General features: G+C 42.3%; 3 protein-coding genes across 3 annotated transcripts; 2 read left to right on the forward strand and 1 right to left on the reverse strand.

The window, feature by feature from the left end:
- The first annotated feature begins 4,071 nt into the window (after positions 1-4,071).
- On the forward strand, positions 4,072-6,429 carry LOC111957910 (protein FAM216A). The gene is made up of 5 exons (XM_023979004.2): positions 4,072-4,485; positions 4,658-4,698; positions 5,095-5,228; positions 5,323-5,449; positions 5,529-6,429. Exons 1-5 carry the CDS (start codon positions 4,400-4,402, stop codon positions 5,714-5,716), a joined length of 576 nt encoding a protein of 191 aa, XP_023834772.1. The 5' UTR covers positions 4,072-4,399; the 3' UTR covers positions 5,717-6,429.
- Positions 6,430-6,631: 202 nt separating this feature from the next.
- On the forward strand, positions 6,632-15,219 carry LOC111957695 (cell cycle checkpoint control protein RAD9B). The gene is made up of 11 exons (XM_023978637.1): positions 6,632-6,736; positions 7,085-7,155; positions 7,314-7,451; positions 7,627-7,741; positions 7,937-8,036; positions 8,211-8,317; positions 8,411-8,517; positions 11,428-11,492; positions 11,652-11,774; positions 13,417-13,651; positions 14,027-15,219. Exons 1-11 carry the CDS (start codon positions 6,703-6,705, stop codon positions 14,153-14,155), a joined length of 1,224 nt encoding a protein of 407 aa, XP_023834405.1. The 5' UTR covers positions 6,632-6,702; the 3' UTR covers positions 14,156-15,219.
- An 8-nt stretch (positions 15,220-15,227) lies between these two features.
- Positions 15,228-24,942, reverse strand: pptc7a (protein phosphatase targeting COQ7 a). The gene is made up of 6 exons (XM_023978638.1): positions 24,367-24,942; positions 22,436-22,615; positions 21,338-21,536; positions 18,852-18,975; positions 18,592-18,721; positions 15,228-18,290 (listed from the first exon to the last, which is right to left on the reverse strand). The coding sequence occupies exons 1-6, from the start codon at positions 24,566-24,568 to the stop codon at positions 18,232-18,234; spliced, it is 894 nt and encodes a 297-aa protein (XP_023834406.1). The 5' UTR covers positions 24,569-24,942; the 3' UTR covers positions 15,228-18,231.
- Between the last annotated feature and the right edge of the window lie 483 nt (positions 24,943-25,425).

The raw sequence follows: 25,425 nt of genomic DNA on the forward strand, positions 1-25,425 counted from the left end.
AAGGTGCATTCGGAAAGTATTCAGACCCCTTGACTTTTTCCACATTTGGTACGTTATAGCCTTATTCTAAAATGTATTAAATCTTTTTTTCCCCTCAATCTACACAATCTGCCCATAATGACAAAGCGAAAACAGGTTTTTAGAAATCTTTGCAAATTTATACAAAATAAACAAATACCTTATTTACATAAGTATTCAGACCCTTTGCTATGAGACTCAATGTAGATCAGGTGCATCCTGTTTCCATTGGTCGTCTTTGAGATATTTCTACAACTTGATTTGCGTCCACTGTGATAAATTGATTGAACATGATTTGGAAAGCCAAACACACCTGTCTATATAATGTCCCACACGTGATAGTGCACGTCAGAGCAAAAACCAACCCATGAGGTCGAAGGAATTGTCCGTAGAGCTCCGAGACAGGATTGTGTCGTGGCACAGATCTGGGGAAGGGTACCAAAACATTTCTGCAGCATTGAAAGTCCCCAAGAACCGTGGCCCCCATCATTCTTAAATGGAAGAAGTTTGTAACCACCAAGACTTCCTAGAGCTGGCCGCCCGGCCAAACTGAGCAATCAGGGGAGAAGGGCCTTGGTCAGGGAGGTGACCAAGAACCCGATGGTCACTCTGACAGAGCTCTGGAGTTCCTCTGTGGAGATGTGAAAACCTTTCAGAAGAACAACCAGCTCTGCAGCACTCTAACAATCAGGCCTTTTATGGTCGAGTGGCCAGATGGAAGCCACTCTTCAGTAAAATGCACATGACAGCCAATGGTGTAAAGTACTTAAGTAAAAATTCATTTTTGGGGTATTTGCACTTTACTATTTATATTTTTCTCAACTTTTACTTCACTGCATTCCTAAAGAAAATATTGTACTTTTTACTCCATACATTTTCCCTGAAAATTGTGAAATTCGTGCACTTATCAAGAGAACGTGGTCATCCCTACAGCCTATGTTCTGGTGGACTCACTAAACACAAATGCATCTTTTGTAAGTAATGTCTGAGTGTTGGAGTGTTCCCCTGGCTAACTGTACATTTTAAAAACAAGAAAATGGTGCCGTCTGCTTTGCTTAATATAAGGAATTTGAAATTATTTATACTTTTACTTTTGATACTTAAGTATATTTTAGCAATTAAATGTACTTTTGATACATAAGTATATTTCAAACCAAATACCTTTAGACTTTACTCAAGTAGTATTTTACTAGGTGACTTTCTCTTTTACTTGAGTCATTTTCTACTAAGGTATCTATACTTTTACTCAAGTATGACAATTGGGTACTTTTTCCACCACTGATGTCAGCCGCTTGAAGATTGCCAAAAGGCACCTAAAGGACTCTCGGACCATAAGAAACAAGATTCTCTGGTCTGATGAAATCAAGATTGAACATTTTGGCCTGAATGCCAAGCGTCACATCTGGAGGAAACCTGGCACTTATGTAAATGTGATATTTCAGTGTTCTTTTTTTTTTTTATTGCAAAAAAATCTGTGGTATTGTGTGTAGATTGATGAGGGAAAACAAACTATTGTCAATTTTATAATAAGGCTGTAATGTAACAAAATGTGGAAAAAGTCAAGGGGTCTAAATACTTTATCAATGCAGTGCATTCTGAAAATATTCAGACCCCTTGACTTTTTCTACATTTTGTTACATTACAGCCTTATTATGAAATTGATAAAATCGTTTTTTCCCCTCATCAATCTACACACAATAAACCATAATGAAAAAGCAAAAACTGTTTTTTAGAATTTGAAAATGTATTACAAATAAAAAATGGAAATATCACATTTACATAAGTATTCAGACCCTTTACTCAGTACTTTCTAAAGTCCCTTTGGCAGCGATTACAGCCTCTAGTCTTCTTGGGTGTGACCGCTACAAGCTTGGCACACCTGTATTTGGGGAGTATCTCCCAGATCCTCTCACGCTTTGTCATGTTGGATGGGGAGCGTCGCTGCACAGCTATTTTCAGGTCTTTTCAGAGATGTTTGATCGGGTTCAAGTCCGGGCTCTGGCTGGGCCATTCAAGGACATTCAGAAATGTTTCCCGAAGCCACTCCTGCTTGGTCTTGGCTGTGTGCTTATGGTTGTTGTCCTGTTGGAAGGTGAACCTTCACCCCAGTCTGAGGTACTGAGCTCTCTGGAGCAGGTTTTCATCAAGGATCTCTCTGTACTTTGCTTCATTCATCTTTCCCTCGATCCTGACTAGCCTCCCAGTCCCTGCCTCTGAAAAACATCTCCACAGCATGATGCTGCCACCACCATGCTTCAGGATGGACATGATTGTGCCAGGTTTCCTCCAGACCAGCTGTTATGTGCCTTTTACTGTGGAGTGGCTTCCGTCTGGCCACTCTACCATAAAGGCCTGATTGATAAAGGCCTCTACCATAAAGGCCTGGTGGAGTGCTGCAGAGATGGTTGTCCTTCTGGATGGTTCTCCCATCTCCACAGAGGAACTCTGAAGCTCTGTCAGAGTGACTATCGGGTTCTTGGTCACCTCCCTGACCAAGGCCCTTCCCCCGATTGCTCAGTTTGGCCCGGACGGCCAACTCTAGGAAAAGTCTTGGTGGTTCCAAACTTCTTCCATTTAAGAATGATGGAGGCCACTGTGTTCTTGGGGACCTTCAATGCTGCAGAATTGTTTTTGTACCCTTCCCCAGATCTGTGCCTCGACACAATCTTGTCTTGGAGCTCTACGGACATCTCCTTCGACCTCATGGCTTGTTTTTTTTCTCCAACGTGCACTTTCAACTGTGGGACCTTATATAGACAGGTGTGTGCCTTTCCAAATAATGCCCAATCAATTGAATTTACCACAGGTGGACTCCAATCAAGTTGAAGAAACATCTCCCTCTGCAACTGGATCCTGGACTTCCTGACGAGCCGCCCCTAGGTGGTAAGGGTAGGGAACAAAACGTCTGCCACGCTGATCCTCAACACTGGGGCCACTCAGGGGTGTGTACTTAGTCCCCTCCTGTACTCCCTGTTCACCCACGACTGCATGGCCAAACACGACTCCAACACCATCATTAAGTTTGCTGATGACACAACAGTGGTAGGCCTGATCACCAACAATGATGAGACAGCCTATAGGGAGGTCAGAGAAATGGCAGTGTGGTGCTAGGACAACAACCTCTCCTTCAATGCGAGCAAGACAAAGGAACTGATCGTGGACTAACAGTCTCCCATTAACATCAACGGGGCTGTAGTGGAGCGGGTTGAGAGTTTCAAGTTCCTTGGTGTCCACATTACCAACGATCTATCATGGTCCAAACACACCAAGACAGTCGTGAAGAGGGCACGACAAAACTTTTTCCCCCTCAGGAGACTGAAAAGATTTGGCATGGGTCCCCAGATCCTTAAAAAGTTCTACAGCTGCACCATCGAGAGCATCCTGACCAGTTGCATCACCGCCTGGTATGGCAACTGCTCGGCATCTGACCATAAGGCGCTACAGAGGGTAGTGCGTACAGCCCAGTACATCACTAGGGCCAAGCTTCCTGCAATCCAGGACCTATATAATAGGCGGTGCCCATAAAATTGTCAGAGACGCCAGTCACCCAAGTCATAGACGGGTTTCTCTGCTACCGCACGGCAAGCGGTACCGGAGCGCCAAGTCTAGGACCAAAAGGCTCCTTAACAGCTTCTACCCCCAAGCCATAAGACTGCTGAACAATTAATCAAATGGCCACCAGACTATTACATTAACCCCCCCCAACCCCCATTTGTTTTGTACACTGCTGCTACTCACTGTTTATTATCTATGCATAGTCACTTCACCTCTACCTACATGTACAAATTACCTCTAACCTGTACCCCCACGGTACCCTTATATATAGCCTCGTTATTGTTATGTTATTGTGTCACTTTTTATAATTTTTTACTTTAATTTATTTGGTAAATATTTTCTTAACTCTTCTTGAACTGCACTGTTGGTTAAGGGCTTGTAAGTAAGCATTTGACGGTAAGGTCTACTCTTGTTGTATTCGGCGCATGTGACAAATAAAGTTTGATTTGATTTGATGGATGATAAATGGAAACAGGATGCACCTGAGCTCAATTTCAAGTCTCATAGCAAAGGGTCTGAATACTTATGTGAATAAGGTATTTCTGTTTTTTATTTTTAATACATTTGCAAAACATTTCTAAAAACTTGTTTTCGCTGTGTCATTTAAACCATTAGTAAGGCTGTAACTTAACAAAATGTGTAAAAAGTCACGGGGTCTGAATAGTTTCCGAATGCTCTGTATAACCTCTTGTCAGTAGTCTGCTCTGGATCCGCCCCATGGACTGACATCCTCTCCTGTTCACACGACCATGGCAATGTAAGATTGATACTTGTAACCACCAATATTAAAATCGACCTCATCGATTTGTTACAAAGTAACAAAATCATGAGAAAACAGGTTACATTTGTCGAGGAAATAAGAAAAGGAGATCGCCTGATAAAACGCGGTGGTAGTCGCGTTTTAGCAACAAGGTAGGCTTGCAAAATGAACTAATTGTATGCTTCTGTAATGAATGGTAATGAAATGAGTGCGTTATATTTATAGACACATCTGTTTTTAATGAGGACTTGTTTTTCGAGATTTGCTCTTATTGCTTTCAATGCAAACATTTCAGATCAAGTTTCTATTATTTCATGTTTGTAGATCTGCGGAGTCAAATAACATGTACCATCATAGATATATAGGTATGTACTGTATGTATAGCCTACTGGTTGTTAACTTGTGCATTGTATGTTTGCATGTTTACGTTGTTAGTTTGAAACTATAGGCTATTTTGTGAGTCGGAAATGCAAGGTAAAACGCTGCTCTGTTGATAGAGAACTGAAATGCAATAGCCTGCGTGTGGCATGCAATAGACACCACAGAAGCCAGTCGGGTATAGGAGTCCATATCTTTCCAAATGGTATTTTGGAAAATGTATTTTTGGGGGGTTATCCAAATGTTAGTGTAATGTTAATTTGGTGAATCAATCTATTTAACATTACTGGTGTTGAACTAATATGCATTAACATTTTACTCAATCAAAAAGTGTGTGATTAATGCAGATAGAGGCCTCATTAATACACCTATCTGTATGACAGACTCTGAGCATGTGTATAAGGAACAAAACACCAGGGTGGAGATGCACAGGACAGCACATTTCAAGGTTCCTGACCACCAGCAGGTGAAAACCATACACGTCCCCAAGTCCATGATGACTGCACCATTTCTACAGGTAACATGTCAGCAAGTTATTTGCCATATACCAGAATTAATATATTGCTGAATGTAAATGTAGTGTTCTACAAAATATTGTTACCATGTTCCAGCATCCAACCCTCACAACTGGACAGAAACGATATCTCTACAGTATTGCAAATGTTTACAGCACCGAGCACATGAGACGACTGATGAAGCAACACTATCTCAATGTGCTGCACCGGTGTATAAAATCAGGTGGGTTGTAATTGTATTTACTTTAGAATTGAATATCGGCCAATTATTGCCCATCTTAGATTAAATGTTTTCCCTCAAGGTCATAGCTCTTTGGATGGAACCAAACATACTACTGGAGGCCCACTGCTTAAAGATCGGCTCACGTTCAAGATGGACAATGAGAGAGATTCTGGATCTAGGATCAAGCCATATGGACAGAGGAATGGCACCACAGTGCACTCTAAAGTTATCCTCCCAAAGATTACCAACAGTCCCAGTGCAGAGTGAGAAGACTGTATTTGAAATAATTATAATGAAGTCAGTCATACATTATATTATTCTGACAATGTATTGAAGTATAGTATAATTTTTATCATTTCAAAACACATTCTCCTTGTTGGTAACACATTTATTTGAGTCTCTCATTAAACTGCTTATAAGAATTTTTAAATAGTTTATAAACCATTATTACATACTGTACATTTATTGTCTGTTGATTATTTATATATGATTACAGGTCATTTTAATAATAAATGGTTTAAAACTTAAAGGTAGAGTCAGCAATATGAAGTGGATGCACAAATTAAACAGCATAGTGTGCCAATTTCTGCAACAAGGGCGTTGGATCGCGAGTCTAAACTTCACTGTTTTGGTCCCGTGGCTACCACCTTGTAAGAGCATGAAGGGAACCTTTGCACATGCGCAGATACTGTGTGTGACTGTGTGAGCGCAGTCTTTCATTTTGCTCGTCACAATATCTGCAGGTGCTGCTCATGCAATGTCATTTTGCTGACTCTACCTCTTAATTTGCAGTTGATAATGTGCTGAGTATTTGAAAAAAGTAAAATATAATCCCACCAAAAAGCAGGGGCAAAACAATATACAGAAACATCTGAAGAGAAATAAGTGACAGCTAGGAAGGTTTCTGCAATAGGCCTGTGAGATTATTATGTAACAATGTGTTTGTAGTACAGTGTGACTGCTTGACAATAAATTATATTATATATATCTCTTGAATGGTCATTTGTTGTACCAGCTATCTAGTTTTGTATGCATTCAGGATTTTAGAATTTTAACTTAATATACATTACATGACCCCTTATAGTCATACTAATCATAATGGTAATAGATTAGCATATTACACAATATGGTTCATTAGTAAATCATCTCCATACTGCTGTTTTGTAGCTGTTGCGCGTCAACTGCACCGACAGACACTAATTAGTGATCAAACACAAAATCAAACATTGTGGAACTTGAACTTGACTGCCAAAATGAAGTGTGTCATTGAAAGAAACGGTGTTAAAGGTATGTTCACTTTTGGAATATAGATAACGTTAACTATAACGTATTGATACAGAAATGTGCAACACATTTTAAAGTACATATCTAGCTAACTTAGCTAGCTAGCTAAATGTGCCAAACAGGATAGTATAAACGTTAGCTAGCTAGTTAACGTTACCTCTCTAAAGTTAGCTAATTCTCTAAAGTTGGCTAGCTTTGACATCCTAACGTTACCTCAGTCTGCGGATTTTTCTCTGAAGTTATTTAGCTAGATAGCTAAAATGTAGGATTTAGATAGCTAAATATGTTGACACATAATTGCTTGATCAATTTAATCTACATAAACAGTATCTCTGACTCTGTTTCTGACAGTGTTTGGGAAGGCTGTTCATGCCCTGGCACGCATAGGAGATGAATTATGGTTGGATCCTATGATGAAAGGGGTAAGCATCAGTCCATTTGAAGTGTGCTACACAAATAACGTTTGATTTGATGATGGTCTAGTCTACAAAGCTTTATCAATGTAAAGTGTTAGCTACATAACATTGTCCTGTTCTAACCATTATGCATATCATTATCTGCCTGCTCTGGTCTCTTGTAGTTGGCAATGAGGTCAGTGAACTCAGCCCATTCTGCCTACGCCTGCTTCCTCTTCTCCCCACTGTTCTTCCAACACTACAGCCCAGACACAGGACCAGCCCAGGACAGTGGAACTGTCAAATGCAAGTTGGTCATGAAGGTAATGGCCAAGCTGTTCTGAATCTGCTGAATATGACCCCAATATCTCAAGACAGATAAATGTCTCACACAGGCCCATATGGAACAGTCCAGCATCATTGCTTTTACAATGGGTGAGACTTTATAGTACTGATAGTGTAATAGCTGTGTATTAATATACATCGTTTTGGTTTTAGTCAGTGCTGCCGCTGTTTCGGTGCCTGGCTACCATTGAGCGTAATGTGGATAGCTGTCAAATATCCATCAATCTCCCAGACAACCGGGTGATATTCCAGTTTCACTGCAGACATGGTAGGAGAACAGTCCAATAGAGTGCTCTCAGATAAGAGCTTGTTTTATATGTGTGTGTGTGTGTGGGTGGGTGAGCAACTTCCAGTAGGTGTTCAATAATGATTTTGGAACAAAGGGGATTCTTTCTCAGATTGTAATGCATTGTATCAATACTAGATGGCGCTGTGTCCCAACATCTCATACTCATTGTGACAGGTATCACCAAAACACACAACCTGGGTTTCCAGGAAAGTGAAGCTCTGCAGGCAGTGTTTCCTTCTCACCTCTGCCCCAATGTCCTGAAGGCCCAGCCCAGGTGAGCTCCACTAAACATATCCCAATCTATCTCCTCGTGACATTGTTGAAGAGTGATTCAGAGACTGACTAATTACTACAGGGTATACAGTATATGATGATTATTTCATTAGTAATTTACATTTGTACTATCTATTATAATTGTATTACATTTGTATTATTATTTTGGGGCCAGACTTCTAGGCGACATGGTGATGCACTTCCCAGTGTCTCAGGAAGAGATCACTCTGTCCATGTCTCCTCTGAGAGTCAATCTGAAAAGCTACTATGAAGATGAAAGCGGTGAGATGTTGCACTGTCTACGGTGTATGAAAAAACCAACCCACAAAAAGTCGGTAACATATTGTGCCTAACTCCTGATTTTTCGGGGTGCAGATCAAATGAAGGCCATGCATACTGAGATGTCTTTAGATCCCAGTGAGTTTGACTACTTCCAGGTTGGAGTTGACTCAGACATAACCTTCTGTCTGAAGGAGCTGAGGGTAAGGGGGTTATTTTGGGATGGACCTTATTTTTTGTCACATGAGCTTGTGAATATGGGAGGGTGTCACTGTCTGTACTTGCATACCCATGGGTTAATTCATTTATTTACAGGACTGGACCCAAGTGTCCAGGAGACTCTGTACCCTATCATTTTCAATGGAACGTTCCCCTCCTGGGCAGGATTTTGTTTTATGACCCTAATGAATCAAGTTATAATATTATGTTTTTTTCACCGCACATGTTTACATTTTTAGTGAACAGACAGTAATAAGTAGTAAAACACATGCATTGATTGCCTAACTCTCATACCATGTTCCAAATAAACCCAAGTCCTCAGAGGAGAAATATACATCAACATGATTCAATAGCAAAATATATCACATTGGGACCCCAAAAAGGCAGCCATTTTGCATCCTATGTTTTTGTGTGTTATTTATTATAAAGTACAGCTAATGTGTCACAATTTGTGCTCAGACCCACATCCTTTGACCCGACCCTAACGTCCTGGAATGCTGTTGGGGGTACCCTTTTGTGAAGTCCCTCATTACACAGTAAAGCTATGCCTAGCTATAGACTGATGTGTGTTCATGCTAGCCTGTGATTGAGTTGGACAGTGAGCCAGTCTCTACATTGCTGCTAGTCTTACCTGTCACAGTGTGTTAGAGGGGCTAGTCGAACACACACAGAGGCTCTGGTGTCTGGGCATCGGACACAGCGATTCAACTGAACCCATGATTACCCCTTTCACTGTGATTGACCCCAACAACTTGAAAGGTTATGGCTAGTGTACAGTCGTGGCCAAAAGTTTTGAGAATTATACAAATATTAATTTTCACAAAGTCTGCTGCCTCAGTTTGTATGATGGCAATTTGCATATACTACCGAATGTTATGAAGAGTGATCAGATGAAATACAATTAATTGCAAAGTCCCTCTTTGCCATGCAAATGAACTGAATCCCCAAAAAACATTTCCACTGCATTTCAGCCCTGCCACAAAAGGACCAGCTGACATCATGTCAGTGATTCTCTCATTAACACAGGTGTGAGTGTTGACGAGGACAAGGCTGGTGATCACTCCGTCATGCTGATTGAGTTTGAATAACAGACTGGAAGCTTCAAAAGGAGGGTGGTGCTTGGAATCATTGTTCTTCCTCTGTCAACCATGGTTTCCTGCAAGGAAACACGTGCCATCATCATTGCTTTGCACAAAAAAGGCTTCACAGGCAAGGATATTGCTGCCAGTAAGATTGCACCTAAATCAACCATTTATCGGATCATCAAGAACTACAAGGAGAGCGGTTCAATTGTTGTGAAGAAGGCTTCAAGGCGCCCAAGAAATTCCAGCAAGCACCAGGACCGTCTCCTAAAGTTGATTCAGCTGCGGGATCGGGGCACCACCAGTACAGAGCTTGCTCAGGAATGGCAGCAGGCAGGTGTGAGTGCATCTGCACGCACAGTTGAGGCGAAGACTTTTGGAGGATGGCCTGGTGTCAAGAAGGGCAGCAAAGAAGCCACTTCTCTCCAGGAAAAACATCAGGGACAGACTGATATTCTGCAAAAGGTACAGGGACTGGACTGCTGAGGACTGGGGTAAAGTAATTTTCTGCATGAATCCCCTTTCCGATGTTTTGGGGCATCCGGAAAAAAGCTTGTCCGGAGAAGACAAGGTGAGCGCTACCATCAGTCCTGTGTCATGCCAACAGTAAAGCATCCTGAGACCATTCATGTGTGGGGTTGCTTCTCAGCCAAGGGAGTGGGCTCACTCACAATTTTGCCTAAGAACACAGCCATGAATAAAGAATGGTACAAACACATCCTCCGAGAGCAACTTCTCCCAACCATCTAGGAACAGTTTGGTGACAAACAATGCCTTTTCCAGCATGATGGAGCACCACGATAAGGCAAAAGTGATAACTAAGTGGCTCGGGGAACAAACATCAATATTTTGGGTCCATGGCCAGGAAACTCCCCAGACCTTAATCCCATTGAGAACTTGTGGTCTATCCTCAAGAGGCGGGTGGACAAACAAAAACCCACAAATTCTGACAAACTCCAAGCATTGATTATGCAAGAATGGGCTGCCATCAGTGTCACGACTTCCGCCGAAGTCGGCTCCTCTCCTTGTTCGGGCGGCGTTCGGCGGTTGACGTCACCGGCTTTCTAGCCATCGCCGCTCCATTTTTCATGTATCCATTGTTTTGTCTGTTCCCTAAACACCTGGTTTTCATTCCCCAATCAATCTACATGTATTTATTCCTCTGTTCCCATCATGTCTTTGTGTAAGATTGTTTGTGTTACGTGTTTGTTGTTGACGCGCCAGACTGGTTGTTTTTTCCGTGGTATTTCACGAAGATGTTTATTGTTAAACATAATTCTTGTGACTGTTTTGCGCGTTTTGCACTTTTGCCTCAATAAAGTGCGCGCCTGTTCACAAATCTCTGCCTCCTGCACCTGACTTCGCTACCAGTACGCACACACCTGACAATCAGTCAGGATGTGGCCCAGAAGTTAATTGACAGCATGCTAGGGCGGATTGCAGAGGTCTTGAAAAGAAGGGTCAACACTGCAAATATTGACTCTTTGCATCAACTTCATGTAATTGTCAATAAAAGCCTTTGACACTTATGAAATGCTTGTAATTATACTTCAGTATTCCATAGTAACATCTGACAAAAATATCTAAAGACACTGAAATAGCAAACTTTTTGGAAATTAATATTTGTGTCATTCTCAAAACTTTTGGTCATGACTGTACACAGCAACATTGGTAATATGTGCCCTGTCATCTAATGTACATTGCTGTCTAGCAGAGTACCAGAGTATTGTGAACTATTATTTTAATTAGTGGTGAATGATTAAACAGTCACTCCAAACATGCATGTGTTTAATGTATTAACCTCTTCTCTAGGGATTGCTGTCATTTGCTGAATCACATGGTCTACCAGTATCTGCTCACTTTGGCGCCGCAGGAAAGTAAGTATCCTGGTCCTTGTGATTATACCCAGTGACTATCACCTCTTTTACTTAGGTCCTAAATTAGGCCTGGAGTTTTTACCGGTCTGGTCACAAGGTTGGAGAAATCTCAGGGCACTGGTTCTAGGTATGCTGATGTTGTGTTCTGCTGTCTGTCAGGCCGGTGGCCTTCAGTGTAGATGACATGGTGCTGGAGGCCAGTGTGGTGTTGGCTACTCTTGTCAACCCAGAGAGCAGGACCCCCTCCCAGGCTACAGAGGCCCAGGCTCCTGCTGCACTAAGGTAGCCGTCACCATTCGTTAAACAGTTATTACCCCACCACTGATAGGGGGGTTCTGTATTTGGTTTAACATTGTGTAATACACCACATCCTGCCCTTAATCTGCTTCTATCTTCATCATCTATGATGTAGTCACCATAGCAACCCTACCGCTATATCAAATAATGTATGTAGAAGTGCCCAAATGATTTCAATAGTCAGGGAAGCACTTGTTAGGAGGCATGGTGTGTAGAAATGCAGGACATTTTGTCGTAGCGAGAAGCAGTTTCTCAGTTCAATAGCAAATAAAAAAGTTAACACGCTTAGATAGCCTTAAAGCGCCTGCCCAATCATGTGACAGTCACAGTAGAGTAAATTTGAACTAGCCTTTCCTAGAATCCTAGAGCTGGCTGTACCTGTGATGTCCTCCTTACGGGAGTTGGCCAGCATGTGCTTTTTTTGGTGCCTCATTGGGCGTTGTGTTACAGAACAGTGCAGTAGCACTGTGACAGGTTGGCTATCTGGGGCAAGGCCGTGCTGGCTGGGTTAGAGGCCTGACAGACTGACGGACTGTAATCCCTACCTCCCCCACAGTCACTAACCTGTTACGTTGCTGTGGCGATGATGTCACTCAGTGTGTGGCCCGCCCGGCCTCTATGTATCTCTCTCTTAGTGTCTGCTCTGAGCCGCCTGAGGTGGGGTTTGCACCAGTCCCAGCCGGATTGTGGCACATCTGGGTCACTTATGACGTCACTGCATTGCACTGCTTCTTCCTTTTTCAAGGAAACGTTCATACAGTATGTTCGAATGACCAAAATGTAAATGTCATGTTTATACCTTCATGGAATACTGAGAACACATCAGACTTTTGTATGACAGGTTAATGTTGTAGTTGTACAATTTATGTTTATATTCTTATGTTACTGAACCCGCTGTTCCATAACCTCCCAGGCAAACACACCCATTATTCTCATGCTGACCTTGACAAAGATAAGTGAAGATATTTAAAACCCAGGTCCTTCCCATTCTCTCTCCTGCTGGGACGCTTCTTTATAGGCTCATTCTGGTTCTGTCTGTGGTGCAGTCAGTGGTGTTTATGGAAAGCATGTTTATGCTGGCCTGCCATGTGCAGGAGAACAGGCGGAACAGAGTTAGGTTGTCCTAGCATGCAACCTTGGAGCACAGCCAACATCCAACAGCAGTGTCACTCTTACAACAGCTCCCTTTTTTCTCTCTCTCCATGTTCCTCCCTTTCTCTCCCTGCCGTCTCTCTAGCTCTGCCCCTCCGCTCCACTATCTCTCCCTCACACACTGATGCACGTGCAGCTGCAGTAACTCACGCGGCATACATATCATGTAACACACGCGCTCATGAGAGCAGACTTCTTTCAAACACACTGCTCGGTTATCTAAAAACAACCTTTTCCCAATAGAACGTGACATGCGCATCTCATATAACTTCTATTATATATATATATAGATGTCTGTTAGCAATGCTATTGCTTTAGTTTGTTGACTAGCACGAATGTGGTTAATTAATATTGATTTAAGACTGACAGGCATCTGTTTTCAATATGAAGCTATATAGGAAAACGACTATAGGCAGACCACTGGAGAGAAATGCCTGAAGGCAGCCTTGCTGTAATGGTCCTTATATGCTCTCAGGTGTGGAGGTGTTGCGGAGCCTCCGGAGGGCCCGTGTGAGGCAGATGCCGGTCCCCCCCAGGCCCAGGGGTTTCCCTCTGCAGGCGAGCTGATAGCATCCAGCCAGGGAAGCCCAGTGTTCTGTGGAGCAGCCCTCATGAGAGAGTTCACCAGGACAGGAGAGGATTCTGATAGGCTCAGAACACCACGTTACACACACAGAGGTCGTGGCATCACAACTCCTCCTTCCTCCAAGGTAAATTAGAACAAAATGTGAACTTTGGTTGACTTCTGTTTGTGCCCTCAAGCCACTGTGTTCTGGGATTTTGGCAGGCTCAAGTTCCAAAGTACAGATAAGGCCTTGCTTTAACGTTCAACCTGGAATGTGCCTAGATTGCAATAATGTTTAACCATGTGATGTGTGATTGACCTGAAAGACAGGGTGAAGGTGAATTGTGACGTATGCAAGGTGTGTGGCTGGTTGCACAGCCCTCTTATCTCAAGCTCTTTTGCCTAAGAACCACCAGACCATATTGCGAAAACTGTTTCACAATTTGCTGTTTTTTTCCACCCATGCTCATAGTCTGCTCAGCTGTCTATTAATGATAAGTCATGTGTTTTGGTTCCTTAGGTTCGCTCCCTCCTCTTTGGGGCCGTGTCCTGTGAGCAAGGTGATGGTTGCACCTCTATGCTGCCCAGTCTGGCGTGTTCCAGTGATACAGAAGATGGGGGAGAGGAGAGGGCCAGTGGTGCATTGTAAGTTACCACAGAATGATGACCAAGCCAAGAACTGTTTTCATACCCTGCAAGTTTTTTCAGCAGACCAGTCTTTTTCCCATTGTATATTGTAAATACATTTAAATGAGAACATAATATTTTTCAATTCATTTGAGTGCTTTAAATGAAAGTTCATAAAGCATGGCTGTTTGTTTTTACTAACAAATAAGTTATTCCAATGGTATGCGCATTTATTGCAAGAAACATATACCGTAGATTTGAAAGTCAGACATCAAAAGCATAAAATTAATTGGGGTAAACGTTTGTCCTCTTCCCTGTGACCCAGAAACCAATAAGTTGTTGAGAATTGTCAATTCGTTAATAGGTAAATGGAAGACGGTCCTCCCCTCCTCGATAGCCTTCATTTGGCGAGGAAGCACGTTTGTGACCAGTCTAATTTATACAAATGCATTTTCATCCACTTTCCCTCTACTCGCCGCCTCTCCTCGAAAAGGAGGCCAGGGAGGACGGAGGTGAGAAAATCTCAAATTGTGAAAAGGCCCTAGATTTGCCCATGAAAACATTCCTCAAGCCAAGCGCCTGGGGATGCCACACCTGGGTGCTGATAGTAAACTCAACACATCTCACAGACTCGCTAAAGCTTGAGGAATGTGTAACCAAACATACAGATCACATGGAGCCTTTTCATGTAGCTTCAGGCAGTCCCCTCAGTTGCATAAGAGCAGACAGCTGCGAGGGAAACACTTGAGTCTAGTCCACTGTGGCCCCTGCTGAGACAGAGGAATGGATGAGTCAGAGCAGGGATATGCTGCCTGGCAGGGAACAGTATGATTCCACCTTCAAAGGGAAAGACTGCATAAAGATGATCTATCAGAAATACATGATCACGTGTAGCAGCATGGCCTACCTCACTGGGAGGGAAATGGTAGCCGTGGTCTGCTTCTAGATGCTTTTGACCTACATGTTTTCATTACCTCAGGAACCGTTCAGTCTACTGTGTAAGTAGACAAATACCTTGCAGAGACCACTGAACAAACAATATTGACACAGAAAAACATGTGACAAGGGTCTGGTTAAAAGGAAAAGAACGAGGGTAATAAATACTGTACTTTATTGAAATATGTTACAGCTTTGAAAACATGTTAAACAGAAACTGGGTCTCTGCATTGTTGAACTGTACATACAAAATATCGATAACGTTACATGCAGCTCTCACTGTAACAAATGTTGCTTTTTGAACGGAACGATTAACTGAAGTCTAGAACTGGCCAACAGAGCAGGGGAACTGGCAGGTCAGGTCACTAAGTCAGTGGGGAGCAGGATATGGACATCATGGAGAAGTTTTGATATAGTGCCGTCTGACAGGGAGAATTGCTTGTATTTTAAGGCTGGTGAGGTTCTTGGCAATCTCTACAGTGCCATAATGTTTGTGAAAACATTTGGGCCATCCAGTGCAGGTGTGTTTCAACTCCCAGCGCAGTAAGAAATGTATGCAGGGCATTACCTGGTAGCCCTACATCAGTCAGTAACGGCATTGATATTATTTTCCTAGTCAGGGGAGAGCCCTTGAAGCAGGACAGTAGCCTGTAGTGAGGGAAAACCATGACATCAACAGAAAGAAAACCTAGGGGGTACAACAGTTGATACACAGAACCTTGTTAAAGGCCCAGTGCAGTCAAAAATGTGTTTTCCTCTGTATTATATCGTATCATAGCTGATGAAACTCTGTAAAAGTGAGATTTTTTGTTATTTTTCTGATAGTTAGTTTCTGGTTGAAAATACAATCTGCACAGGACCTTATAATCAGCAATTTTGCATGTGCAGGAGTTTGGGCTTAATGGTAAAATCACCATGCGGTAAACTGGTTAATAGACTAATAACAAAGAAAGGGAAAGGGGGATACCTAGTCAGTTGTACAACTGAAATGTGGGTTCCAAACTTCTAAAAAGCAATTTTTTCCAATTTATGGAAATCTATTACAGTAATGTACTTAATTGTTCCGAAGTAATTTGATATTTATATAAAACAGCTGCATTGGGCCTTTAAGGATTCTAAGATCATTTGTCATGCTTTACCCCCCTTTTAAAAATAAATAGCTTTGCCATTCAAATTTGAATGTGTCTCATGGTGAAAGGCATTGAACACATTGAAAGGGAACGAGAGGTCTCCCATCAGATGGCGCAGATTAAGCATTAAGACCGCAGGGCATGATGGGAAAAGTAAGTGTGAATCATATGGCTACTTGTCCATTTCTACTCTGTCTCCATATCTGACACAGTGTGGGGTTTAGGGAACAATATGATACACAATTTTGCCATTATCAATAACATCTGATACAAGGCACATCAGCTCCATAAATCAACATGTACATAGTACATGTTAAAGGAAACCTCACCCCAAAACAATATTTTGGTATTTGTTTCATAGTCCCAAAATGTTTTTCTTGTCAGCAATAGTTTTGAAAATACAAAATCATCCCTGTATGATGCATTTTGCATCATATGAATCTGTGTTTTGCATCAAGTGATGTTTTTTATTTTTTTTAAAGTTAATTATCTTAAACTTGATTGCTGACAAGCAATACATTTCGGGACTATTTAAACAATTGACTACTTTGTGGTGGAATTTTCCTTTACAAAGGAAATGTCACTTAAAATGTTTCTGCACATGAGTTATGTTGTAAATGCAAAGTGCACATTTTTGACTGCAGCAAAAAAGAAAATGAAAACCGGTTAAATTAAATAAAAACACTAGTGACCTGATTCATAAGACGTCATCAAATGTGCCATTGGAGCTTTACAGCGAGGACAACTGAGAAATTCTGATTGTGAACACTTTTTCCTGAAGCTAAACTGAAACTGAGATCAGTCCAGATTCCCACCGCATCAAACCAAAGCAGAAATAAAATGATATCTGCTTGGTCACTTGACCAACGTCCACTGTGAACTTTCAGATATGCTTTCTTTAACTTTGTGCGTAAATGGTTGTTACCACTGCGTCCCAGTGGATATTTAAAAAAGCGGTGTAGCCTACATAAAAACCATCCATTCCGCATGTACACAATATAAACATCTGACACGCGACAGACTAGAGGTTACTCTATCACACATAATAACCTTCAACATCACTTGCAGTCACACTCACTCTTTATGTCGCAGCAGGGGTCAGAGAACAGGTTTGACAGAAACGTCAAGCCATTAAAAAAAAGCCATTTTACCATTTCACATCCTTAGAAATTATAAACTTGGTCTGTGTTTGACCCAAATTGTACTGATATGGCAAAGTATGTGGCAACTGCACCTAGTCTTCATACAACCCCTTAGATCAGTCAAACAACTTAAAATAGCACAAAGATCTACCAAAACATTCTAACATCCTTTAATATCACAATGATGCATGCCCTTATACCCGCATATTTTTTTTGCCCTTCAACGTCTTTTAATTGTTTGTTTTTGTGTGTAATGTGAGTCACTGTAAAAGTGACGTTTTCATGGCCCTATCGTTTCGACTTGATGGTATGATGCTACTTCCCGTCTTGAATCAGCTCGGTTCCTGTGATTAACCCTCATTGGCATGATTCACAGATTTTCAATTCTGACGCTCATTCACTTTTGACTGGCTAATACTGACCACCTTTTTTCTCTCCTCTCTCTCCATCCTGAGCTTTGCTCCAAGTCCAAAAATAATGTGAGAGCCAGAGCCTCATCTCCAACATGTTGATGTCCTTCATCCCACTGAACGGGGATTAGGTCAATGACAACTGGGACATTTCCCAGATAGATACTTTGCAGCAGGTATTCTAACCAGAGACATGTCAGAACTTAACCCTATGCTTTATTTATCCATTCAGACTATTAAAGATTAACACTCAGTTCTGATGGTGGTGACATCAGTGCATGTATTGTCAGTGTTCCATCTGAGAAATAGGCCTGATTGAGTCCTGGAGGACTGATTATCTCAAGGGGCCGAAGGTGGGCTCAGTCAGCCACCAACATTAGTCCCTAATCCCCGCCAGCAGGAATCAAAGCAGTCTGACATCTTCAAGAGACAGATGGCAAGAGGAAACTCCTAATTCCACTCCTAGCCTCAATACAGTCTCTAGTCTGTGTACTCTGCCACTATTGACAGCAACACGGTGATGTCATCTGGCTTTCCTCCTGTGGGGAAGAGAAAGAGATGCAGTCAGAAGGATGAGAACAATCTCTCATTTTCATCATTCCAAAAGGAAGCAGCCTGAGAGCAATGGAAGGAACACTAATAAAACAAAGTGAGCCATCACTTCTTATTCCTCACTGGGTGTCATTCTTCCTGATTTATAGAGCAGCCCTCTCAGCCTGGATACCATTCACAAGGGAAGCAGGGTATGAATGAAGCAAATGGACTATGAAATGAGGACTACCTTGGCTTTGTCTACAATTTCCACTTGCATGAAGAAGTGATAAAAGTGATGATCATTACCTCTTACATTCAGTCCATTGTCACAGGCAAACTGTGCAAAAGGCGACATGTAGTTGGGGTCGTATGCCAGAACGTGGGCCTGCTCTGCAATGCTCCTGGCTGTCTGCTGGATACTCTCATAGTTGGTGTTCTGCAAAAACAAAATGGAGTGTCTTAGTATTTTTTCAATGTCTTGTTCCTCCACTTCAATACTCTGCTGAATGAAACAGTAAACCTGTTTGTTGCACACGAGTACGGCAAGGGTTTATGCGAGGGTGTACCTTGAGTTTTTTCAGCTCCTGTAGGATCATGTAGTCGGGCATGTTGTCGAAGAGGCCGTCTGTGGCTGTGAGAATTATGTCCCCCAACTCGACATCGAAGGAGGAGCTGTCTGCAGCGTCGGGACTGAGGGGGCACAGAGAGCTTATCACAACGTAGCAGGAAATAACAGTCTTGCGGAACATGAGTTAAAATATCCTGATGATATAGTGCCCATTAGAGAGGGCGCGTTAAAGTGCTTAACCAAATTGCAAACGTTAGCCAATTGCCCCCCCTTCTCATACCCCACCTCCAGGAAGGAAATCTGTCCTGTCTGAGCCCAGTTTAATCTGTGCCTCTAGCCCTTCATTAGCCTAGATCACTGACACTGCTGCTCGGTCTCCTGTCTGACTATGAGACTCAGGCACACACCTCACGTTAGACATGGCTATAGAGCACTGTGTCAAACACTTAGAAATCATGCAATGCAGTTATACATTTCAACTGACTACTTTTTCAGCTGTGAAATGCTGCTGCTAACAAATTTCATAGGTATGGTGGAAAAGAATCGAAGGAATAGTCACAAGGAAAGCACACCTTGGCCAAGTTGTAAGGAACTGCTGTAATGTTGATGTGCGACTGATACACACATATACAGTAGATCAGAGCCATGTGCAGTGTCAAGTTCAGCTCTTGGAAGGCGACATTAATCCTGCCTCAGACTCCCCGACACTCATGGCTGTTCTAGAAACCATCTGTAACCCAGCCGCCATTCGATCTACAGTTCTACATTACATCGAGGCTTTAGCGCTACGTTTCGAAATAATCACTATTAAGGAATCACGGATTTAGCTCTAAAGTAAATGAACGTTGAGTCTTCCCACCAACTTCAGCGGAATTACAACACTTAGGACCCTGAATATGATACTATCAATGGTAAAAATACTGCAGCCTCTAACTCATGGAAAGATTACAATTTCCAGCCTATATGCGACGGGGCCACGTCAAGGTCCGCAATTTGGACTGACTATGGCCCGGTTTCCCGATAGCGATGGAACTTAGGCTTACGAGTATATTAACGATGCATCTTTCCTACAACGGCTGAAGATGTAACATGAGTTTCCCAAAACACCACGCAGAGAGAACGCTCACTATGTGCGCCGTTGAGGCATGTGACGATACTGATAGAATCAAAAGAAAAGGTAACGCTGCTCTCGGATCAGAATTCTCCATTCAAATCTGACCTTAACATTAGAATTATTCCACAATACTGACAACGGATCAGCTCTTAGAGATATTATCACCTAAGGCTACAAATATTGAGGCGGCATATTCTAATGCTCACCCTATAATAATGTACTAAATCAAGATTTGGCACATCATGAAATATATTAAGGAAAAATTTTGACAGTAAGCCAAACAGAGAAATAAAACTCAATTGAATGAACATGAAATGTATTTCCATATCATTGAAACATATAGGCTATACTGCAAGTAGGCTATTTATCTTTTACTTCAAATTGAAAACAGAGATGACTGAATTATCTTTTTATCCTTTGCTTGTTTGTAACAATTGCAAAGAATGTGAACTTTGTATTTGTAGTCGACTTCGTTGTGAAGTTATCAGCAGTCGCAGAGAGACAGATAAAGATCTTGATTCTATGTTTAGCAGAGATCTTCTGTGTATGAAGTGACTCAGTAGGGAAAAAGGCATCTAACGACTCACTTAGATGTTCCATGAGAGGTCTGAGGCAGTCGGTAAATAACAAGCGTTTTCAAGTGCAACTTTGGTAATGATGGTTTTGGGAAACAATTCAGAGATTTAACGATGCTCCTACGAAGGTTCTAACGATGAATTTAGCCGTAAGATGCTTTTTGGAAACCGGGCCCATATCTGTTTATTCTGTATAGAGATAAGCCATGGACTGAGCAAAACCAAGCGATTTTATAATAGGTATGTATGATGAGGCTACGGTTGTGAATAGGCCTTTTCTACAAGTACTATGCTGTGTATCAGCTACATTTACAACAGTGACAGTTCAGTTCCACCTCACACCAGTTTAGAGAAACCCACACGAGCAGCTCTAAATAATCTCCCTGTTCTAGATTACAGGGTTGAGAAGGCCTGTGAGTAAGCAGACCAGGGATTGGCTGCTGTGAGAAGGGCCATGAGGCCGCCCCTCTGTGTGTGTGTGTGTGATGAGACTTTGTCCTGGCTTAAACGGTGGCAGGGAGAAAACAACGGCTCCACTGGAGTCTGCAGCACTAGTGCTGCTGGCATGCCTACACAAGGAGAGAAAGCAGAACATGGCCCCAACCATTCCTGGCCTGCACACCGACTGTGGCAGTACTGACACTCACTAATGCTGCATCAACACTGGACTGGACAGACCAGAGAGCAGCACAAGGGCAGAACCAATGCAGAGACTCTGTGCTTCAAAACCAAACAAATAGCTACACAGCTTCTTTACAATACAAAATATGGCTTCGGCAGGGCCACAAAACTGACCTGTCACTGAGGACGGCCCCCTCTGCCTCGGGTGGGGCGATAGAGAGCTGGAAGGGGGTGTTGAAGTAGTGCTGCTGTTCATCAGAGCGGTGCACCACCTCTCCTTCCCGCACCACCAGGAAGCCTGAGTCTCCCAAGTTAGCAGTGTGCAGCCGATGGCTCTGCCGGTCCAGCACCACGATACAGGCCGTGCTGCTGCCTGGAAGGAGATAACACAAGATGATAAATATATGGGTGGCACGCCCTACATCCTGATTATATTTTTAACGAATTAAGTCGAATAGAGCCATTGAACAATTTATAAATTGGTTGGGATGATTTATGAGTAGTGTTTTTGTTGGGTTGCATTATATCATGATCATACTGTAGCTAAACCTGTGGTTAGAAGAGGAAGGCATGTCAATACATTTCAGGAAGAGAAACATTTGGGAAGGATAACATTTAAGGAATCATAAAAGTTAACCGAACCGGCAAAAACATGGCTCCGTGTGCAGCCACACCCTGCTGATGAGTCATCTGGACCACCAGAATGTTCTATGGGAGCTCCCTACAACCCCTCACGCTCTCTGACTCACCCTACTCTCACTCCCTTTCTTGTGTGTTTTTTCAATAGTAATACAATTACTGCTGGCCTCACGACCGTACTCCCCAGCACTGGAAAAATACAATACTGACTTGTTTTTCTCTTCTACATGAGATGGGATGGAAAAGTACAGACTGACGACACGGACTGCTCGACTCCTCACTCTCCGTTTGTTTTGTCCTGCACATTTCTGCATGCTCCATTTTAGCAAAGCAATGGATCAAGAGGAGATTCTGGCGGGGATAGGCTTCACCTTGTCTGTACACTTCCCAGGATAGAGGCATGCAGCAGGTCTCTGACTCATCACGCAAATATCCTATCTAAATAGCAGCACCTCACATGTCACTTAGCCTAACCACCCAGACTGAAAACAGACTATTCCAAGACTGCTTTAAGACCATATTCTCTATTGTAAATGCCTATTCTAGTCAGTATGAGGCAGACACGAGTGATTTCTTTTTGCACCAGCCTCCAAGTTCACAAAACACTGATCCTCCAGGGCTGCCTTTACTCACCCAGCAGAGGCACTTTGTTCTGTAGGAGCTCGTAGTAGCTGCTTGTGAGGACGCCCACAGGGTTGCTTGGAACGAAGCGCCCCTCCTTTACCAGCCGCTCACAGGTCTTCATAAGGGTCCCTGAAAACTGTGATGGGTCCACACCGTAGTCTCTCCAACCACCCACTCCATCTGCCACACCTGAAGAAACCACACACAGTCAGGTATTGGTTCAATAGAGGAGAACAGGATAGGAAATAATCAAGATTGCATTCTGATTATACCTAACACTCCTGACTAAGACATTCCCAGAAGAAGACAGTTTTCCGACAATGGAAGAGGTCATATTAATCGGAAACAAGTACTAGACGTCTTCACGCAGTTGTGACAGGAGAAACAATAGGCACTTTCACTAAAACAAGACACCAAGTGTAGAGCAAGACAGTGCTTAGAATGAAACAAGGGACGCTTCAGAGAATAAGCATTTCTTTGACAATAATCTCCATTGATAATTTGACCAGTCTGGTACATATAAACCATTTTTACTGATAGCTATCTGAAACGTATGTTGTCTGCAGTTGTCAAGTCACATTACATTATCAACAAGCCCATACACTAGCTTGCAGTCACATTATCACACTGCTTAAAACCCTGAAACATTTGGTTTCTATGGTTATTGAAATGTACCTCTGCCTATTATGGGAGCAGTCGGTCTGGCAGTCCAAGTTTTTCCTAGGAATGCAATTATTTACAGCTGCTTCCCAGACACAAGAATCGGCTCTTGCTGTGACCATACAAGGAGGGTCGTCTCACTCTCTCCCTGCCAACCTTTGGCTCACTGATGTGACAACAATCAGACATGGCCTGCCTCACAGCTTCCTTCCAAGCCACACTGAGAGGACATGTAGCCTCAAGTGGACAGTGGGATTTTCTAACAAGTCAAGGAGGATATTCTGGGTTTGGTTAGGCTACCTCTGGATTTCTGAATCACATTTTCTAAGCTGTCTTGATAGCTTACAAATGCTATTCTTCTCTAAAGCCAGTGTTGCCTGAAATCATAGCTTTAATACAAATAGCCACGTGATCAATAGAGCAGCATTCACAGTTTAGCTTACCTGATACTAAAAATGTATAATGCCCTTTAAACTGTGGGCTACAGACATGTGACTATTTGCAGCAGAACTATTGGTTTGTCTATCAATATGATTATGTCAAATCTGAGACACCAACCATCAGTCTTGGTGGGGATCAGGAGGTACAAGTGTGTTTGTCATACTTGTATGAACTGGGCTAGAATGCTACTGATAGATGTGCTGTTATTTAGTGTTGAGCCTGTTCCTTATTTTACAAGGCAGAGGATCATGTCTGTTCCACACTACATTTATATCTGAACGTTTTGTAACATGGTGACCTTCTGAGGTCCAGGACTAGTTAGGTACACCATATAAGTTGTGACATGGGGTAAAGTGTGAATGAAAAATTAAGTCTGTCTGGGACTGATTGGTTGTAGCCTAGTTATAGTGAAAAACAAGAAAGAAAGAAGTTCTCAATGTTCATCTTTCTAATCTATTTATTAATGTGTACATACTGGTTACAGTTTGGTTATGGCTGCCACCCTATCACTACAATTATCAAACTAACGTTACTACAGGTAGCTCTGACCTCTAGGACAGGGTTTCCCAAATGTATTTGTATTTTCTTGGCTTGAAACTAAGCCAATAGTATAGCAACCTAGTTAACGTATTGTGCATCATGATCAAACAAAATACAGTGTATGCTAAGTGTCCCATTGTTTGTTATTGTTTGATACTACAAAACGTAGTTAACGCAAACTAGCTACTGTAACTAGCAAAGGTGCATTGTCTGGCATGTTAGTTAGCCAGCTAAACAACCAGGCCGGTTATATCATCACGTTATAAAATAGTTGTCAATGTCAGGCATTGTTTACTCACCCAAAACATCGGCAGATTTATGTCGGGCAATGAAGCAAGCGTCGTCGCCGTAGCACATCCCTTTCTTCAAGATACCCTTCCGAAAATCCTTCCCAAACCCGCAGCTTGCTGTTACCAGGCTGTAGTCGCGGCTATCCGTTTGAGAGAGTCCGCCAATTACTGCTCTGGCAACCAGTCTACCGTATGAAAGTACGGAGAACATTACCTACACACCAGCTCCCACTATACTGAGTACCAAGCTAGAAACAACCTAGGTGTTAGCTAGCTAGATTAGCTCCAATGTCACAATATTGACTCGCTAGCTTGATACTGTGCTGCTTAGTTAGCTATCGTTAACATTCGCCACGCAGAAACAAAACAAACCCGCGCGCCAGCCCAGACGATACTTATTCTTTATTTAGTTGAATACAGTAGTTATTGCCAAATCAATAACAACTGCTCCGTAATTCGAAGGATATCACACGTCCAGATTCCCAGAGATGTTCCGAGTTCGTTGCAGCCATCGTTCCTGTAGAATAACCTACCACATTTCTGAAACATGCTGGTGGAGCGAGCCGGAGTGATCTGCTCTGTGGTCTTGTGACTGGGCTGACGTCACATCTCATTACGCAATTTGAGTTTCCTCAGTTCTTCTAACCCTGAAAATCATCCATGACTTTTGTTTTTTAATTCAATGTGAACTTTTGAAAAAAGCATCCCCTTCTAATAATTAATTTCAGGTTTATGAAACTTAAATGTGTAGCAGAAAAACATGATGGCTTCTACGCCTTGCGAAGATTCTGATGGATTTTACGTCACCCCTTGTGGCAGTAAAGGCGAATGTCAACTTGGAGGCAAACACCCTTGAGTGTGACCCAGTGACCTTTTCATACCGTACTTCTTCTAATGCTGCCCTTGACACTAAAGTCAAGTGGGTTTTGCATAGAGAAAAAAACATGTTTGCTAGTTTTGTAATATAATTTGTGACTGTGTATTATAGCATATACTTTTTTATAGTACTGGACTGCATATCATCTTTACCATGTCTTTCACATCACTTCAAGTAGTACACAATATATG

Source organism: Salvelinus sp. IW2-2015, linkage group LG33 (assembly GCF_002910315.2).
Source record: "Salvelinus sp. IW2-2015 linkage group LG33, ASM291031v2, whole genome shotgun sequence".
Classification (NCBI taxonomy): domain Eukaryota; kingdom Metazoa; phylum Chordata; class Actinopteri; order Salmoniformes; family Salmonidae; genus Salvelinus; species Salvelinus sp. IW2-2015.

Excerpts from the sequence above, each read along its gene's own strand:
- LOC111957910 (XM_023979004.2), top strand. The coding sequence starts at position 4,400 with ATGAGAAAACAGGTTACATTTGTCGAGGAAATAAGAAAAGGAGATCGC. Across the intron at positions 4,486-4,657 it reads AGTCGCGTTTTAGCAACAAG|ATCTGCGGAGTCAAATAACA; the intron begins GTAGGCTTGCAA and ends TCATGTTTGTAG. Across the intron at positions 4,699-5,094 it reads GTACCATCATAGATATATAG|ACTCTGAGCATGTGTATAAG; the intron begins GTATGTACTGTA and ends TCTGTATGACAG.
- LOC111957695 (XM_023978637.1), top strand. The coding sequence starts at position 6,703 with ATGAAGTGTGTCATTGAAAGAAACGGTGTTAAAG. Across the intron at positions 7,742-7,936 it reads CCAGTTTCACTGCAGACATG|GTATCACCAAAACACACAAC; the intron begins GTAGGAGAACAG and ends TCATTGTGACAG. Across the intron at positions 8,518-11,427 it reads TCTGTCTGAAGGAGCTGAGG|GGATTGCTGTCATTTGCTGA; the intron begins GTAAGGGGGTTA and ends CCTCTTCTCTAG.
- pptc7a (XM_023978638.1), bottom strand. The coding sequence starts at position 24,568 with ATGTTCTCCGTACTTTCATACGGTAGACTGGTTGCCAGAGCAGTAATT. Across the intron at positions 22,616-24,366 it reads TAAATCTGCCGATGTTTTGG|GTGTGGCAGATGGAGTGGGT; the intron begins GTGAGTAAACAA and ends TGGTTTCTTCAG. Across the intron at positions 18,976-21,337 it reads GGGGCCGTCCTCAGTGACAG|TCCCGACGCTGCAGACAGCT; the intron begins GTCAGTTTTGTG and ends GTGCCCCCTCAG.